General features: G+C 46.8%; 2 protein-coding genes across 2 annotated transcripts in view; one reads left to right on the top strand and one right to left on the bottom strand.

Annotated features, from left to right (window-relative positions):
* The window catches only part of LOC119432584 (inactive tyrosine-protein kinase transmembrane receptor ROR1-like), a 37,550-nt gene extending 33,866 nt beyond the window's left edge, over nt 1-3,684 (bottom strand). Inside the window, exon 1 of the mRNA XM_037699747.2 lies at nt 3,681-3,684. Coding sequence (XP_037555675.1) covers nt 3,681-3,684 — 4 coding nt within the window. The remainder of the gene's footprint in view (nt 1-3,680) is intronic.
* The window catches only part of LOC119433007 (uncharacterized), a 280,121-nt gene that overhangs the window by 112,215 nt on the left and 147,695 nt on the right, over nt 1-20,211 (top strand). The window lies entirely within an intron of this gene.

The following is a 20,211-nucleotide window of genomic DNA, read 5'->3' as shown; positions in this document are numbered from 1 at the left end:
ATTAGAAATCCAAGTTTCTGCGCCATACGTTAGCACGGGTAGAACGCAATGATTGTACACTTTTGTTTTCAACGACAGTAGTAAGCTTCTAGTCAGTATTTGGTACTGCCTGCCGTAAGCACTTACAGTAAACTTACATGATCATGCAATTTTTTTCCCATGATCAGGGTCCTCTGTGATTAATCGACTTGGATAAACGTACCCCTGCACAGACTCTGGAGTCTGACTGGCGATCATGAATTTTTGTTCCCTTGCCGGGCTATTGAACATTTTCTTTGTTTTCTGCATAATAATATTCAACGTTACTGTTACACTTTCTTGGTTATGGTCCTCAGTGTTGCTGAACAGGACATGCTATGGACCGAAGGTTTATGAGATATTCGCCGTTGATCCTCACTCCTAAGCCTTCCCCGTCTAAGAGCTTGAATACATCTAAGCATGCAGTGAATAGCATTGGAGAGATTGTGTCTCCTTGCCTTCTTGATAGGGAATTTACTGTTTGTGGAGAACCAAGGTAGCTGTGCAGTCTTTGTAAGTATTTCTCAAGATATTCACGTATTCCTCATGCACTCCTTGATTACGCAATGCCTCCGCGACTGCTGGCATTTCTGCTAAATGAAATGACTTTTCAGGATCTACGAAATCCATGTAGCGAGCTTGAGTGTACTCCGCAGATTTCTCGATTACCTGACTGATGGCATGGATGTGATAAATTATAGAATATCCCTTCTTGACGCCAGCCTGTTAATTCGTTATGTGTATTTGTTGAAGGTAGAAGGCAAATGTCGTTTGGTTACAACTGCAGGGTGGCGCCTGGGGCAAGTCTGAACTCTTTTAAAGCCCAGCCGCGAAGACTGGAGCGTTAGAACTTGAAAATAAAACAGAACACACTGTGCCTAGCGCGAAGAAAACGAAACATATACCGATAACCTTTGTAGTCACTATATCCTGGCTGCTATGACTTGAGGGTCCGAAACGTGTGGAGTAACTTGAATTCGCGAAGCTACGACAGGGATAGAATGACTGGTCTAGCAATCGAAATAGAGCATTATACAATATGTACGCGTCGGTAGACAATACTTCAGTCTGTATCAAGAGAATGAAATTCAGCTGGAGAAATCGCGTAGTGCATAGAACGGCCATCAAAGGAAAGGTAGACGCAGGAGACGGTGGCAGAGATTAGTGAGAATGGAAGGGATTAGTGAGACGCGGCATTTGCGGTTATGCTGGCATTCGTCTGCTACTGATGATTATGGTGACGACAGACCCGCTCAGAAGTTCTCCCCCCGCTGTAGTCCTGTAAACACCAATCCTCCTTCTAGTTTGTCCCCCTTTAGCTTTCTACTTCAAGTAAACAGTGTTTAAAGGCAATTTTTTTTTGTGTACGTACAGTTGATCACAAAAGTTCATGAAAATTGTAAATATCCTCACTACTTCGGCAGTGCGATAATAATTTCGGTAAGCGATGTCCGTTATATGGCCAAATTATGGCCGGCATTTCGTGTTTTTTTTTTTTTTTTTTAGTCAAATGATCCGATGACGTTTTAGGGTAGATGCACAATTATATTTTCGAACTCCGCCTGAACTGAACCGAAGTACGGTATCAGTTCGCAAGCCTATCTACAACGTTTGAACGTTAAAACCAGCGAGACGCGAGCTTCAATCACCTAAACGACACGCCGGCTTCCGTCTCCCTACCACTCAAACAACGGCTTTCCCCTCACAAACGAATCCCGCTAGGCGGCTTTGCCGCATCGCGACTCACATAAAGGCGAAGCACGCTTTACAGGCAATACTAATGTGGCTCGCGTACTAGGGCGAAGCACACGCAACCACAACGCTCGACTAGCTTTAACAATTAAGCTGCGCATAATTGTTCTTCAGCACAGGTAGAGCGCGTCATACAAAACAACCCCGCGTACCAACCGGCGTTAGACGAGAGCTCTTTTTCCCCACACATTCGCGTATCCATTCAACGCGTACCGCATTCGCCCCTCTCTCTCCTCGAATCGCCCCGTTTCCTCCCTCGCCTCGTTCTTAGGGAATGCTTCGGTACGCGTGCTTTTTCCACTTCCTTTTCTTTGTTTCTTCACGCCTCACTGCGTACAGGTGTAGCAGCGGGCGGAGCGAGCGACGCACGAAACTACCGGTGCGCGCGGCTGGAATGATACTGCGTGCTTTCGCCTCGCGCCGATATTCATATTTCGCGCGGGAGAAAGGGAGGGAGTCGAAAGCTCGCCGAGTCTAACGAAGCAGAAACAGAGCGGACAACCGTTTCCGGCCGTCGCGCGATTGGCGGCGCCGCGCCGAGGCGCGGAACGATGATGACTTCCGCGATGCACCTTCTCGCCTCCGTGCGCAAAACGAGCGTCTTTCCCTCCCTCTCACACACGCACTCTCTCTCTCTTTTCTATCCACTGCCGCGTCACGATAGCGGGAATTACGGAGCTACGCTCCATCAACAACGAAAGATAGAAGCAGGTGGAAAAAGAGAATCAAACGAACCATGGGCGTAAGAAAGAAGAGCTAGCGATGGAGACTGCGATAAGCGAGGAATATGGGGATGCAGTAAAACCGTAAAAAAACGGGGGGTGGTGGGGGGGGGGGGGGGGGGCGCATGCACAAGAATGACGGCGTCGCAATATGGTGGAAACAGCTCGGAGAGAGAACGGCCGCTTGGGAGCGCTATAGTATCGCTTTGCGTGCCTTTTACCGTAGGGCATAAAAGCTTGGCACGCGCAGTGTGGCGGAGAATATGCAAGCACGGGAGAAGGAAGGAAAAAAGTAAAGAAAGAGAAAGGAGTAACTATAAGGACACGAGGAAGCGGCCCGTGTGGCCATACGCCACGCCTGGTGCTCGCTCGTTTCGATTTCACGCCAACGCGCGCTTGCGTTGGCTCTTCTACTTCCTCTGCCTCGGTCGTCATAATACTTTCACGCTCTTCCACCGTAAGAAAGCAACTGCCGGCTTATGACTCTGTTTTTTGTGTTGAAGGTGTAACTTCAACTTCGCCTTGGGCGATGCTCGGTTTTCCCGGATGCAACGGTGTAGAATATGCAGCGTAGTGTCTTTAGGGTTATCGCATCCAGTTTTTTTGCGGGACGCGCATACACACATCGCGCGAGAAAGCGAAACAACACCAACTGTACAAGGTGATGAAACAAGAAACTGCGCAGACCGTGTTCAACGTTAACAACGCAGACAAGAAACAAGACCGTGTTCGCAACGTTAAGGGGCGGCAGTGACCACCGCCGGCGGGCAAATACCCAAGAAAGTGGACAACCGCGTCTGTAGCGGTACTTGTTTAGTAGCATCAGCCAGGAACCATTAAAGCTAGGCAGCCTACCATGCCATATGCCTTCTCCTTCAAAGCAACGTCAAGCTTTAGATTTTCCTTTCTCGTTCCGTTGAGACATTGGCTTAATTGGGACTCCCTAGGCAATCAATCGACGTCCGCACAATTAGCTTTGTCTCACATGCGCATTCAAAATATATTCTCTCTTACTAATTCAGACTTTCATTTTTTGTCTGCACTCCCTCTTCTCTTAGGGCATTGCAATGCACAATGCCTTTCTCTATTCAGAGGCTCATGCAAACACTACTTACACGCCTGCAGAATTCTCTATTTTTTTTTTAATCGAATAGCTTTCCCTCTCTCAACTAATCTGTCAAAGATTACCCATGCTGCTACGCACATCGCAGTGGAAGCTCGAAAACTCAGGTATCGATGTCGAGTGGCTTCAACTATAGCAAAGAGCGACACAGCGGCAACACAGCGGCAAGGCTCAGCGTGTTTGAAGGAACCTCTCTCCGGAAGTCTTCGTAAATGTGCCAAGAGATGGCGCAACCTCCCCGGGCTATGACGCTGCTCGAGGCGTCCTCGCTGACGGCGGCAAAAGTGCAAGCGCGGAGGCCCTTGTGTTGCACGAGTGTTCGCAGCTCCGCGGCTTCTTACGGCGTAATTTGTTCAAACATGACAGTATACAGAGTGATAATCTTTAAGCTTTAGAAAAATTTTAGAGATCGCCTGTCGCAGATAACATAATTATAAGCTTTGAGCCGGACACTATTTACACGAGAAATCGAAACACATATTCAACGTGTCGACAAACATTCGCTGATTAACTTACGGCACATATTGCAATTTAGAAATTGTAACCGCTGAGTTTTGAGGCGTATCCACTTGGAATTAATTTCCAAAATGACACCAGTTTGGAGATATGCGCCATCAAACTCGCTGTACAAAATTTATTGTTGTTCCACTTAATTTTCTCTCAAAACGCTATAGTGCGCAATGAAGCTAGGATTTAACTAGAACGCCCATGTATTTCGTCCCACACTTTGGCAAATAATATCTCGAAGCTGGTGTTATCCTGGAAATTCATTTCAAGTGGATACGTCTCGCAAACTCGCCGGCTGTAGTTCGTAAAGCAATTAAGAAGTTAATTAGTGAACTTTCCTTAATGCGTTGAATATTTGTTTGATTTCTCGTGCTAGTAATGTCCGCCTCGCTGAATAACCCAGCTCAATAGAATTACGTTATCTGCAGCAGGTGATTTTTAAAAATTCCTTAATCTTATGATCGCCCCGTATATAGTAGTGAACAGAAAGATAACGTATGGTAGGATTCTGCATAAAATTCGTTACCTACGTTTCCAAGTCATCAGTTGCCAACTTTCGTTTTTCGATAATGTTAAGAAGGACGTACGCTGCTGCAGCCAGGGGGACAGAGGTGGAAAACATTTTGTTCATTGCCGCTGTCGTACAGCTCCACTTTCCGTGTTTTTCATTTGTCACTTCCGTGTTTTCATTTATCAGACGAAGGGCAAATTAAGGTTTATTAGGACAATTCGGACGAACCACAATTAATGTGCAGTAAGCTTAACAGAGAAGAAGTTTTCGAGAACAAGTTAAGGACCGCAGAAAGAGCGATGGAACGGAAAATGTTAGGCCTAACGTTAAGAGACGGGAAGAGAGTGGTGTGGATCAGAGAGCAAATGGGCAGGCCACGTAATGCGTAGGATGGATAACCGGTGGACCATTAGAGTTACAGAATGGATACCAAGAGAAGGGAAGCGCAGTCGAGGACGGCAAAAAACTATGTGGGGTGATGAAGTTAGAAGATTTGCAGACGCAAGTTGGAATCAGCTAGCGCAAGACAGGGGCAATTCGAGATCGTAGGTAGAGGCTTTCGTCCTGCAGTGAACATAAATATAGGCTAATGGTGATGATGAAGCTTAACAAGAAAGTTTACCTCGGGGGCTCCTATTTAAATACATGGAAAGGAGAGATCATTTTTCTCGCCAATCGCTGCACCAGATTTGGTGATGTTTGTTGTACTTAAAAGAAAAAGTTATAATTTAGTGACTGCTGTAAGCGGATTTTTATTTACAGCGTCCATTACGTTTATAAAAATTGTCGAAAATCGAACATTTTCAGAAAACAAACTATCAAGTTAACAGCTCTATAACTCAACAATGAAATATTATATCACAATTCTGTTAATTGCACGTAATAGTACATCTAAAGCTGACAAAATTGATGTCATACACACTGCTCTGCAGTGTACCGTTATTATGTGAGTATGACTTTGGAAAACTCTTGTAAATGTTATAACAAATTCATGTGAGCTGTAAAGTTATATATCGAACTTCCCAACCTTGTCTTTCTTTTTCCCAACCCCCCGCGACGGCTGTGCGGGGGAGCATGGGGGGACGTCATACCAGCTGTGAGCAGCTGGCGATAGCGCCGGCGGTGGCGTGATGGCGCGGCGCATCCCTTTCCACTACTACCGCAGCCTTTCCCACTACTACTGCAGCCTTTCCAGTACTAGCGCAGATGACGGTACACGAGTACAGGTCTAGCTACAACTAGTGTAAAAACTCGACATAGCCAAGTTCAACCTAGCTACACCAAGAGACGCAATCAATCGACGAGCTCGCGTGTCTTGAGCTTTGCGCGTCCCTATAGTGGAAGCTTTCGCCTTTTTTCCTTTGGCATTAGTTACTAACCGTGCCTCACGCAAACAGTTGTGGAACGCTCCTTAACAGGTTCGCTGTAAAACGAACGCACACAAGCAGACGTCGCCACGAAGACGACACCTAAAGACACACAGCACACCCCCCCCCCCCCCCTCCCCAACTCATCTTTCTGGAGGTTCTGCTCATAACTAACGCAAGTGATTGACACGCACTAACGGCCATACACGAAACTACACATCTCGCTCAATCCAATAGTCCCGCAATATCCGCCGCAAAGTAAACAAACTGCAGGCTGCACCTCAGAAAATATATTAGTTACATCTTGATGAAGACAAGTCCGCTTATCGAAACGTTCGCTCGAGCGTCAACCCTTGCTTTTATTTTGAACTGCTGGCTAAAACTCATTAGCGATGTGTCATCATATCCGTTCGTACGAACGACAGCTAAATGTGTGTGTGTGTGTGTGTGTGTGTGTGTGTGTGTGTGTGTGTGTGTGTGTGTGTGTGTGTGTGTGTGTGTGTGTGTGTGTGTGTTTTCTGATGGCTACAGGATTTTTACCTCTTAGTCTCCGACAACTACGTAAGGAGGGAATAACAAAACAGAGCAGCGCACAAAAAAAAAAAATCAAGATCACCTCGCAGCCGTGCGTCTTTGGGAGCCAGAAATGCGCTTCAAATCACCCGCCGCGCTGTGTGTGATCGCTATACTTCAGTGTAAGACATCGCGCCAACTAGATCGTCCTTTCCGACCATCTTCTCCCGTTCACCAATTCTATTTCCGGTGCTTCCCACATTTCTTCGACGCCTTCTCTTTTAACACTACTTTCCTGTCATCTTTCTTTCTTTTTTTTTCGAGGGAAAGGTGCGCTTCATTCCAAACATGGCGATGAACTCGATACGCTTTTTTCCGCAGCTCTGGGCGGAAGCTTTATCTCGAGGAGATTCCGAGTGAATTTCTCGACTCGCTGAGTCGGCGCCAATCATTTTGCTCTCGAGAAAGGTATACGACTGAGGCAGAGATAGAACGAAGCGAGAAAAAAAAGCACTAGCAAAGATAACGAGGGAAGAAAAGATGCGACGAAAAGGAAGAAGCTCGAGGGAGCGCACGACAGGAATTGAAGTGCGTTTCGCGGGAACAGGAAGCTTCTCGAGTTTTCGGCAAATACTTGGGCCGTCACGCCTGTATGTCTCCCCTGTTGGCATCTTGCTCAGCAGTTCCACGTAACGCGACGCGTCCGTGAAATCCGTTTGCTCTTGACGGAACTTGGGGGGAAATGAAAGAAATCTTGGTTTCTGCGTGTGATTTCGTGAACACGAGAGAGAGAGAGACATGTATAGAAAGGAAAGAGACTGCAATAATAGTGGCAAGGTTGGGTGATGTTCCAGAGACGGTCGAATTTCCGCCATGTTGGCGTTTCGAGGCACATCAGAGATAGAGCAAGGTGGCGGCGAATGTGACATTTGTCCGGAATGGGATACGGCTCGTCCGTTGCGATTGAAGAGCGGCGTAAACGGCGAAGCTAAAGAGCGCTTGTGCCGTCTACCTCTTTGCGAGCGTGTTTGCTTCGATTTCGCTCTGCCGATATGAATCCAAGATGCAGACGAATTAGCCCACCTTGACTGCAATTCTGTCATTCCACACGCCGGGTTCTAAACGTTGCCGGCCGTGGCAAGGAGTGGCCTTTCCGTCGCAATATGGCCGACAACGCTGCGTGTGATGACCGCTGGTGGTCAAGGATAAGACCACTTGAGAACACCAAGTGGTGCTAACTCGTCTTGTATCGATCCATTTCTTTTTTTTTATGTATTTCTGCACTACGATCCAGTTTGACCTTTTTGCACTTCGTGGTTTGCGTTGTCCTTCCATTCGATAAATACCAAATTATAGACTATATTAGCCTGTCGGTAAGCGTACTTACAGTACGCGGAACACCGGTGACATACTCGTGTGATATTCTGTTGCGTAGCGTTTTTGTAACATTCGCGTTCATGTTCGTTCTTTGAATCCTGTATTGTGCCCACTCCTGCTATAGGCCTTGAAGGGCTGCAGTATGTAAAATAAACAAATATATTTGTCTGAACTGCTGCTAGACCAACCTAGTTACAGTCGGGGAATTCAGGCTGGCGCTCGCGAACGTAGTTTAAGCTAGCGTAGATGAATGAACGGCCAGGCAAAACAGCTGCAGCATGAATGAAACAAATTTCAGAGGCCGCGATCGTAGCCGAAGGTAGAGCACTGCGAGCCAGCTAGCAGGCAAGCTCCCCCGAATAACAGAACGCTCAATAATTGACAAAGACATTGCAGTGCGGACTTTAGAAATTTAAACGAATTGGCTGAACAAAAGGAAATCAAGTGACATACGAAACTATGGCATTGCAGAGGTTGAGAAGGCCGTAAAGGAATTATCAGGGACCAGGTATAGGTACCTAACTGTGTAGTATCCATAACAGTGACGTAACTATACGATTGAACGTGGTGGAGAATACAAAACGAGCTTTATGTGTGGCTATAGGTAGGTTAGAAGGATCGATAGTCGGGTGTGTTGGTACAGATTTATAGGTATAGGTATAGTCAAGGTAACATAATATTTCGTTGCAGCACGCAAAGGCGCACACATCAAACACGAGGCGACTGCTTAATGTTTCTTCGTTCGTCTTTTGGCTTTGCAACGAGATAGGAGCATAGGAAGGTGTAGGTCGGCTGTGACACTGGACGCGAAAAGCTTGCGACCCTATATGCACGCAGTACGTCACGACTTCGTATGCTTTGGGGGCAATATTTGGAGCATTATTGACCATTGGTCACTGAACAAAGGTAATTCCTGTCAAAAGAAGAGCAAATACTTCATTCAACCCGGGAAACAGGCTTGCTCTATTAACGTCCATTCGACAATGGACCCGCATGCATGCCATCCAACTTCTCGATGTGGCCTTCGATTCACTAGAGTGCAAGAGGTGACAATGGGTCCCAAAATTCTGGTCATTCAGGGGAAACGCAGGCGGGGACCGATGAAGTCCGTCGACGTAATTAGATATATTCCACTGCACGTCCTTGCTTTGCAGTGGGTATAAATTAAGCTGATGTTTCATCTATTGGTAAGAGCAGCAGCAGTGAGGAGCAGCACAAAGTCCTCTTTTGTTTTCTCGTTGTTTCACTTGGCCAGGAGTCACCAGTCATCCGCTGTGGCTAGACATCGCTTCGCTGACTGTTTGGCGGCGTTCTGGGGCCGTATTCCGTAACGATGTGTGTTTTGCATCCACTGTACTTTTCGTCCGTCGAAAAAGAACAGTGAATCGTTGCGCGACACGGCCCCAGAGCGCTGCTGAACAACTGCGGGGAAGCGATGCCTGGCCACAGCGGATGGCTGGTTTCGGGCAATCACCCGAAACTTGCAAAAAAAGAAACAAAAAGTTTGACAGGCACCCGGCCACTGGATGCCTGGGAGGCCAGCGAGAGGGGACGATGTGCCGAAAAGGCACAAAACGTCCCGCCTTGTCCTCCACACCCCAGTAACTACCCGAGGGGGACGACCTAGGCACGAAACCCCGACAGCCACACGGCAGATAGAACTGCGCGCGCTGGGGCCAGGATTCGAACGTCGGTCCTCACGAGTGCGAGCTCGACACTCTACCCACTCGGCCACTGGGGCGGCTCGGCAAGCTTGACTTGTTGCAGCTACATATACGCACAAAGATCGGTGCCGGACGTAGATGAACCAGTGATAAAGTTTGGTGGCGCAACTTGTAGATGGCGCTGATGGCTTATCGGATATGTAGCCTTGTGGCGTGACACATAGATGGCGTTCAACCCGGTAAAGGAAATGGCCAAGAGCGCCGGGAACTGCGTAGTTTGAGATAGCGGTCGAAGAGCGCACTGTACGTGCTGAGTCAGTTCCTGCACATTTGGCGGGGCGTTATCTTTCAGCTGTGGTTTGCGATGATTCCTTTCTTTGAAATTACGTACGAAACCTGTGGGAACTGCTATCGGGTGCGTGTCTCATTCGCCGCATGGTTGCATGCCGTGACAGATTGCCTCTGGCGTTTGACAGGTTCGGATACGTCTTGTGAAGGCCATAGACTACTCAGGGTTAGTGCTAAGACATCTCCCTCGTGTTAACCAATTGATGGACAATTAGTTTTTGGTTGCTGAGGAGAGATGGCACACTCTGGAAGAGTATGAACGAACCACTGATACGACACGCTCGTCCGTTCAACCGTTTTCTACGAAATGTTGGAAGCTTGTTGCAACGTGCAATGTGCCACGTTCTTAGCGCAGAGATTTGTTGTGATAATAATAATTCGAGTAATTCTGTAGAGATGTGCGGCATTGATGAGGATGATTTATTGGCATCGGGGCGGTGACAAAGAGTCACCTAGCCTGCTCGAGTGAATCAGGTATGCTATACAGGCTCTGGCATTCTGGCGTTTTTTGTATACATCTGCTTTACTTTTTCTCTATGCCTGTAACGGATCCGGTCGCATCAATTTTGCTTATCTCGACGGCTTGATGCTTCTGTCCACTTTCAGTCCAAGCGCTTCTGGAAGGTGTACGTTACGTACGGGTCTCACTGGGTGAATCTCTTCTCCCCGCATCCGCTAGTTGCGGATATTTGCATTTCGTTATGAACGATCTGCGGATACAGATGCCATTCTTGTTGCGAGTATTCGCTGCAGTATGACTTTGTTCTTAGGCAACCAGCTCGAACCTCAAATAGCAAAGGCACTGTCCGCTGTCATATCGTACGGAGTTTGATTTCGATGACTCCTGGTTGTCCAATTACCTTTGCATGACTTCTTCCTCCATTCTTTCTCCACGCGTTTCAGGTACAGATGCGCGCGCACTTCAGCCGCCCATTTATTTCGATCCATGTTCAGTGAGCCTTTCCGACTTCACAAATGTGGCACTGCAGGTTGACACGTGTTGGACCTTTTTTTTTTTTTACTTTTATCGTGCGCTCGGAAAGCCAACCGATATTTGTTTACATTGCCAACTCCAACAAGCACGGCATTGCATTTGCGAACGTGAGCGTTAAACCCCAAAGTTTGCTTGAGTAGGGCTTTTGTTCGTTTATGTATACGCCCAGGTATTGGTATTGCATTTATATTGCTATGGCTTGCTGTTGAATTGACGCCACGTAATTACTCGTCTCTTCATTCAAGCTCATAATTCTGGTGTTCATGTCTAACCAGAGAGAGCAACGCAGAAGTAATACTCCACTGCTGGTGAAATGCGTTTGTAGGGATGTAATGTTTACGAGTCCGTAAACTGAAAATCGCTAATATGCCAATGGCACTGCATTTCATACGGAATCAAAGACAGGCCATTGTCGGGCCACTGATGGGCCACTGTCGGGCCACTGATGAGTGTAGTTTTAATTGGAAACCTGATCCGAAATCGAATGTGGGCCAGTCATGCATGCGCAAGTTAAGTGCCTACGCGAGCGATGGCTGGTGTTCGAGATGACACATCACAGATTCATAACAAATTAGAACCAACGGTTTATTGGGGTCATTCCGATAAGGCGGTTGGTGAATGGGTAAGGTATTCTCCTATGCTTGGTTGAGCGACTTTTCCTCGGTCATGGTTCTTGAAAGGTGCTGATTCCGGCTACTTCCGCTTCGGACCTCTTCTTCCCCGAGAGCGACATATGGCGTAACTTCTCGTAGTTTATGGCTGCCACAACCGATTCGAATAGGGCAGTATTCGACTATTGTTCGGGTATCCTGTAGACATAAATACAGGGAAGAGTAGGATGAATAGTGAAGGCGATTATTATTCATGTTCCACAGAGAGACACATTCGTTATACGAAAAGCGCTCAGCTTGCAGTTCGTCGCATAACGCGTAAATCGGCGAAAGGATGTATATCCTCCTGTTACATGAATAAGTGATTGCAGTCACTGTAGATAACCGCCTTGTGAAAGAAATGCGTGCGAAATATTGCAATTCAGTTGTGCTAAATATGTAACATGACCCGTTGTGTTCGATCGTTGCGTGTATCTTAAAACACACGCAGAGTAACTGAAATTGCACTTGAAGTACATTCTAATACTCTACCTCATTTTTATAATAAACAAACCTGGTCGACAAGATCGAAATTACTAATGTACTTGTCAAATGTAGTCATTAGGCGGAATGTAAGTCACAACGGTTCTCATGATAGCATACCATTTTGCTAGAACCTTTATTCTTAGAACAAGTTCCGTGAAGTGCAAGTCTCTGCAGATTTTGAATTGTCTCATTGCCCTTTATGAGCGCTGATTTAGGCGCCGCGGAATAGAGTTTGAAGCTGTAAAAGAGGAAGCAATGTTTTATTCCACGTATTCTCCATGCCGGCATGCTGTTTGGTCAGATGACAGCAGTCATAATTCTCATGTATATTGACTGCTGTCACATCCAGGGAACAGCATGCCAAGGTATACAAGGGACCGTGGAACCAGCTTTCATCCCAGGCATAGCGTACTATTCTCCACCGCAGGTTGATTTAACAATGCCCTCTTATAATAAACACCGATTCCAGAGAGTCATATGCAGGGTGTTTCAGCGAACACTTTCAGAAATTCTTAAAGGTTGCCTGTGGCAGATAGCACAATTCTAGTTGAACAGCTGGTCTACTCGAAGAGACGGACATTACTTGCGCAAAAAATTGATATGCACAATCAAATAATTAACAGAAATTCACTAATTAGGTTTTTAACTAATTGCCTGATGGCCCTATTGCAATTTACAAATTGTAGCCGTGGAGTTCGCAAGGATCCACTTGGAACGAATTCTCGGGATCACACCCGTTTCGAGATATATATTCCAGAACTGTGCGGAGAAATGCAGTGGCGTTCCAGTTAGGTTCTTAACAAAACGTCACTTCATGCATTGAAGCTCAAAATTAACTGGAACGCCAATGCATTTCTCCGCAAAGTTCGGGAATTAATATCTCGAAACTGGTGTCATCCTGAGAATTAATTTTAAGTGGAGCAGCCTCGCGAGCTCCATGGCTACAATTTGTAAATCGCAATATGGGCCATCAGGTAATTATTTAAAAACTCAATTAGTGAATTTTTGTTAATTAGTCGATTATGCATTCCAATTTTTTGTGCAAGGGATGTTCGCCTCTTCGAGTAGACCAGCTCATTAACTAGAATTGGGCTGTCTGCCACAGGCAACCTCAAAATAAATTTTGAAAGTTCGCTGAAACACCCTGTATATACCCTTCGTTATGTAGAATCGAGTAGTAGTACTCAGCGTTCGGAATAATCATGAAACGTCTTTGATTTTGTTCTTTGGTGTTCGATATAGTTGCCTGGCTGGCTTCCTCTATCTGCTATGATGCGTCTCCGCCTCACAACATGTGCTATGTCGATGCGACCGTTAAGGTAATAATTAGTGCTTAGTTTCACGACACATTTCCTGCACTGTGACAAGTTGCGAACTTTCCGCCATAGACGAGGTGGGCGCTGATCAGTTCCTTGCTTCAACGAGAACGAAGAGCGCCACAGTTATGAAATAATACATTTGTTCAACGTATTGATTGGTACAGCGCAGTTGCAGCATATTTGACGCCAGAAATGTCCTCCTACCGTCGCCACTTCAAGTGTTCCTTCGAGAACAGTTAATTGTCTGAAGGGGGGATATTGGACTAATTGGAAATTCAGGTTGTTCAATTTACGTACCTTTATATAAAACGCAGAGCTGCATTTAGAACCGTTTACTGATGACTGGAAAGAGATACTTGATGGTCTGTTTATAAACATTCTTAATATTTATAAAACGCATTGTAACGTAGTGATTACGTGATATGCAGTTTACGCTCTGAACCCAAATGTTGGACAATTGGCAATATGTGACATTGACCCGATTTACGAACGGACGACAAAGGCGGCATGCAACAACAAATGAACTGTGGTCGTCCCCGTAATAGGTTGCGAAATTGCGAATATATATGTTCCTAAACAAGCTTGGCACCCTTTGGGGATTATCTTCTCCCGGTACTTCCTGATCACGAACGGCACGCACGTTATCGTTGCATTCTTGACAGGAAAGTAGCGAGTGCAGAGTTTCCAGTAACCGCAGATTGTCGAACAAGTTAAGCCGCAAAGCGTGCAAACTTTTTGTAGCACCTTGTTAGAACGTTCAACATACTTTGTACGTGCTAGTCGATGAAATTTGCAGCTGCCTGTGCATTGGCGCTATCTTCAATTATTTTGGAAATTTGTCACGATACAAAGCACCTGGCCGTGAACAGTTGGACGATTTACAGCAACGTTCGCGGATATCGCATATCGGTAAACGACATCTATCCTCTTTCGGAATCACAAGAAAGGACCATCATTAAGTCAGATGAGACGTTAGTTGTTTGCAGCTTCAGTTTCACCTAGTGCAGGCTCTATATGTGCCATGTGACACAGCTAACGTTAGCCAAACTGATCAACGAAACACCAATGTTTGATCTTTTTTTTTCTTCGCTGGGACACCCTATACAGTGGACAATGTATGTTCGTTCAGTAGCTAGGCCGCTGCTACACTTCACCTATCAGTCATGGCAGAGCATAGGCAAAATAACAAGAGCTTGGTGGCGCAACCTACCGCCCCGTTTCAAAGGGGGCGCTCACAGCATCCATCCGTGTCGCCTGAACTGGGATACGGTAGTGGAAATCTTAACGAACGGCGAGGTCGAACTTCACGCATGTTATTGGCAGCCCAGGTAGTCGTTTCTGCGAGTTTAATTGGCACTGCTGGTTCCTTCGTAGTTCCAGGAACGTCCCACGTGTCGAGCCAGGTCTGATTATTTCTCTATGTTGTAGCGCTGGAGGAAGGATGAAGGTAGTGTGTCAGCGGCAGACGGGGACCTGCATAAGATAATGGTTCTGCGATGCTGGGTTCAAACGAATACTTTGACGAAGAAATCTTCCTTGGTCTCGGCTACACACGCTTTCTGTGTAGTTTTACACGATGTCGTTGTCTGGCCTCCGCCATTGCGTTTCCTTTGTGATTTGAGTACCGCGCTTCTTGTTTATTTGCTGTGCGACTTTCAAATAACCCGGTTACAAGGGCGGCTTCCACGATTGATTTCATCCGTCTGTAAGGTCACCGATAGTTGGGAAGTTTCGCAGATAAAGGACCCAAACAGCGAGTTCTCCTGTGAGACGAATGTCTTGTGCCTCGTGAGATAGCCGCGCGGATTTTTTTGTTTGTTACTTTACCCGCCGTAAAATTAATTCTTCGTGCAAGCCATTTCTTCTTAAGGGAAGTAAGAGTTACTCTGTAAAAAAAAATAGAAAAAAAAAGCAGTAGTGACACCACCCGGGAGGACAGCGATGGTAGTAAAAAGGCACAAAGCCTCACTTCGTTCTCGCCTCTCCTTCGTTTTCTCGTTGTTTCACGTGGCCAGGAGTTCCCAGTCATCCGCTGTGGCTAGACATCGCTTCGCTGACTGTTTGGCGGCGTTCTGGGGCCGTATTCCGTAACGATGTGTGTTTTGCATCCACTGTACTTTTCGTCTGTCGAAAAGAACAGTGAATCGTTGCGCGACACGGCCCCAGAGCGCTGCTGAACAACTGGGAAGCGATGCCTGGCCACAGCGGATGGCTGGTTTCGGGCAACCACCCGAAACTTGCAAAAAAAGTAAGAAAAAAAGTTTGACAGGCACCCGGCCACTGGATGCCTGGGAGGCCAGCGAGAGGGGACGATGTGCCGAAAAGGCACAAAACGTCCCGCCTTGTCCTCCACACCCCAGTAACTACCCGAGGGGGACGACCTGGGCACGAAACCTCGACAGCCACACGGCAGATAGAACTGCGCGCGTTGGGGGCCAGGATTCGAACGTCGGTCCTCACGAGTGCGAGCTCGACACTCTACCCACTCGGCCACTGGGGCGGCTCGGCAAGCTTGACTTGTTGCAGCTACATATACGCACAAAGATCGGTGCCGGACGTAGATGAACCAGTGATAAAGTTTGGCAGCACAACTTGTAGATGGCGCTGATGTATTATCGGATATGTAGCCTTGTGGCGTGACACATAGATGGCGTTCAACCCGGCCAAGAGCGCCGGTAACTGCGTAGTTTGAGATAGCGGGCGAAGAGCGCACCGTACGTGCTGAGTCAGTTCCTGCAGATTATCGCGGCTTCATCTTTTCAGCTGTGGTTTGCGACGGTTCCGTGCGTGTCTCATTCGCCGCATGGTTGCATGCCGTGACAGATTGCATGTGGCGTTTGACAGGTTCGGACACGTCTTGTGAAGGCCATAGTGTACTCAGGATTACTGCTAAGGCATTTCCCTCGGGATTTTGTTTTTGGTTGCTGAGGGGACATGGCACACCCTGGAAGAGTATGAACACGGCACGCTCGTCTGTTCAGCCGTTTTCTATGATGCTATGTTGCTGTTTTCGTGCGAGTTAATGTTGGTAAAGTGTTACAACGAGCACGTAATATGAGCTATGTTCGTAGCACAGAGATTTGTTGTGGCTATCATTATTCGAGTTTTCGTTTACTGAACATCCATGGGGGGGGGGGGTGACAAAGAGTCACCTAGCCTGCTTGAGTTAATCAGGTATGCTATATACGCTTTGCATTCTGGCATTTCTGTATACGTCTGCTTTACCTATCTACCTTGTACCACGAACCATGGTAATGGATCCGGTCGTATCAGTTTTGCTTATCTCGACGGGTTGATGCTTCTGTCCACTTTCAGCCCAAGCGTACATACGGGTCTCACTGGGTGAATGTTGCAATAGGCGTGAACGCTTCAAAGGGAGCTTTAGAATCTATACGCTATGCTAAACTTCCAAACCTAGGCAACAGCACTTTTTTCATTGAGTTGCTTAGTTTTTTTTTTTTTTTTTTTTTTTTTTTGTCGATGTTATTCAATCCCTTCGCATTCTATTAGGGTGTGCTGAGCGGTCTCCGGATTTTCGTTGCAGTGATTTTGTTCTTAACGCAACCAGCTCGATCGAGCCGGTTGATAGCAAGGCACTGTCCGCTTTCACATCGTGCAGACTTTCTTTTCGATGGCTCCAGGTTGTGTAATCACATTTGCATGACCTCATCCTCTATTCTATGTCAACTTCAGCCGCCCATTTATTTCGATCCATATTCCTGAGCTTTTCTGACTTCACAAATGTGGCACTGCAGGTTGACATGTGTTGGGCCTTGTTTAGTTTTCAGAATGGCCATCCTATCTTTGTTTAAATTACCAACCCCAACCAGTTTTGGGGCCTAACGTAACGCATTAACGTTACGTTTCATCATTGGTACATTCCACCTCCCCTCTATTTTCACATTACCTTAGCTTGAGTAGGGCTTTCGTTCGTTTATGTATACGCCGAGGTATTGATATTGCTATGGCTTGCTGTTGAATTAGCACTGTAGTAATACTTCATCGTTGAGGAAGGCACTGTCGTTTATTCTTCAAGTTACAGTCATGACAGAGCATGCTCAGTATCTCAATTCAAACAAACGAACCAGACAAACAGAACAGAAGAACACCAGTGAGTACAAATGTCTCAACAAAGACCACGTAACTACTGGTCTCTACATTCAAGATAATAATTCCGGCATGCTTATGTCTAACCAGAGAGAGAACACTGAAAGTTTTTCACAGCACAGAATGTTGTACAGTTTTCCCGTAAACTGAAACTCTCTAATATACCAATGTAACACTGCATTTCACACGGAGAGAGAGGATATTGTCGCGGAAGTATGAGTGTAGTTTTAATTGGAAACCTGATCCAATATCGATGTGGGCCAGCCATGCATGCGCAAGTGCGGACGCGTCGCGTTCGAGATGACATGGCACGTCATGTTGCAATGGTCATAGAAATGTGGGAATAGTAATTTTCGTGACCGAATCGAGATAAAAAATGACAGTCACTTTAGCATACTCAAAGAGTGTGAAGGCGAAAGACTGCGTGCTCAAGAGACATTCATGAAATTACTTCATTAGAATGCGTCGCGTGTTCGAGTGCCCTAATTAACACCAAAGGTCGTGGGTTCGAGTGCTTTAATGAATCCTGTCGATATTCACATTGACAACGTTACCAAGCCCAACTGGAGCAATACGAGAAAATAAGCAATTTATTCGCACACTCGGGACTTGTAGGCTACGGGCATTGTCTACCTTCCAAGCGCGCACACCCCGCTTAGCGGAGGCACACTGGTACAAAGACGACACATACACGCACATTCATAACAAATTTTAACCAGCGGTTTATTGGGGTCGGTGAATATAGGTAAGGTATTCGCCTATGCTTGGTAGAGCGACTTTTCCTCGGTTGCGGTTCTTGAAAGGTGCTGATTCCGGCTACTTCCGCTTCGGACCTCATCTTCCCGAGAGCGACGTATGGCTTGCGCCACTACGTAACTTCTCGTGGTTTAAGTATGCCACGGCCGAGTCGAATAGGGCAGTCATCATTACCAGCCTATATTTATGTCCACTGCAGGACGAAGGCCTTTTCCCTGCAATCTCCAATTACCCCTGTCTTGCGCTAGCTGATTCCAACTTGCGCCTAAAAAATTTACGAACTTCATCACCCCACCTAGTTTTCTGCCGTCCTCGGCTGCGCTTCCCTTCTCTTGGTACCCATTCTGTAACTCTAATGGTCCACTGGTTATCCATCCTACGCATTAGATGGCCTGTCCAGCTCCATTTTTTTCCCGCTTAATGTCAACTAGAATATCGCCTACTCCGGTTTGTTCTCTGATCCACACCGCTCTCCTCCTGTCTCTTAACGTTAGGCCCTCATTTTCGTTCCATCGCTCTTTGTGCGGTCCTCAAATTGTTCTCGAGCTTCTTTGTTAACCTCCAAGTTTCTGCCCAATATGTTAGCACCGGTAGAATGCAATTATTGTACACTTTTCTTTTCAACGACAGTGGTAAGTTCCCAGTCAGGATTTAGCAATGCCTGCCGTATGCACTCCAACCCAATTTTATTCTTCTGTAAATTTCTTTCTCGTGATCAGGGTCCCCTATGAGTAATTGACCTAGATAGACGTACTCCTTTACAGACTCTAGATGCTGACTGGCGATCCTGAATTCTTGTTTCCTTGCGAGGCTATTCAACATTACCTTTGTCTTCTGCATATTAATCTTCAACCCCACTTTTACACTTTCTCGGTCCTCAATCATTTGCTGTAATTCGTCCCCATGGTTTGCTGAATAGGACATTGGAAACCGAAAGTACCTGAGATATTCGCCGTTGGCCCTCACTCCTAAGCCTTCCCAGTCCAAGAGCTTGGATACTTCTTCTAAGCATGCAGTGAATAGCATTGGAGAGATTGTGCCTCCTTGCCTGACCCCTTTCTTGACAGGTAGAAGACGAAGAACCTAAACTTTATTTTCAAATCCATCGGATTTGAGTCTGGCGTCTTTTTAGAGGGTCTGGGCACCCGCCGCGGACGCGGTTCCGAGACCTTGTCTCGTAGCAGCTTCCGCGGCTCGCTGGACGGCCCAGAGTTGTGTTGTCAGGTTCGAGCTGAGCAGTGCGGTTTTCCAGCGCGAGCGGAGGCTGGCGGGCACTGCCCGAATTGCTTGTTAAATCCTGACACTCCCATAACATGTGATTAAGCGTCGCAACCTCGCCACAAGACGTGCATCTGTTTGTAGTGTACATGAGTCTGGGGTTTCTGTAAGAATCCGTCTGTAATTGTCTGTAGTGTACTGCTTGCGTCCTGTCTAACCTAGCGTGAGGGAATGGGTATACGCGTCTCTGTAACTGGTAGTGTGTCGTGATGTCGTGGAATCTGGTCATACGATCCTTCCACGCCCAGACGTTTGCAGTACCCCGCGGGTGCTCTTCCTCCGATGATGCTCGGTGAGCCGCTTCGTTGGGGGTACTCAGTCCAGTGTGTACCGTAATCCATAGCAAGTGCCTTCGGTTATCGAAGTCGGCCTCTGCCTGGTGTATGTGATGTCGCTGGAGAATGTGATACGCCTCTTGCGAGATGCGTCCATTTGCAAAATTTCGAATTGCCGTTTGCGAATTGCAGATCACGTATGTAGCTTTGGTTTGTGTGAGGGCGAGTGCTATGGCCGCTTCCTCTGCCGCTTCGGCATGTGCCGTGTTCACGGTGACGCTCGTGAGGTAGTTCCCTCGGTGGCCACGAAACCCATCCTGTCTCGATAACGGGCTGCGTTGGTGAAGACTGCCTCCTTGTCGTTGGAGTAACTTTGGTTCATGTGTTATGCTCTGGCTTTACGTCTCCCCGTGTGGTGTTGGGGGTGCATGTTGCGAGGCAATG

Source organism: Dermacentor silvarum, chromosome 11 (genome assembly GCF_013339745.2).
Source record: "Dermacentor silvarum isolate Dsil-2018 chromosome 11, BIME_Dsil_1.4, whole genome shotgun sequence".
NCBI classification, from domain to species: domain Eukaryota; kingdom Metazoa; phylum Arthropoda; class Arachnida; order Ixodida; family Ixodidae; genus Dermacentor; species Dermacentor silvarum.
This window is presented reverse-complemented; position numbering and strand designations above follow the sequence as displayed.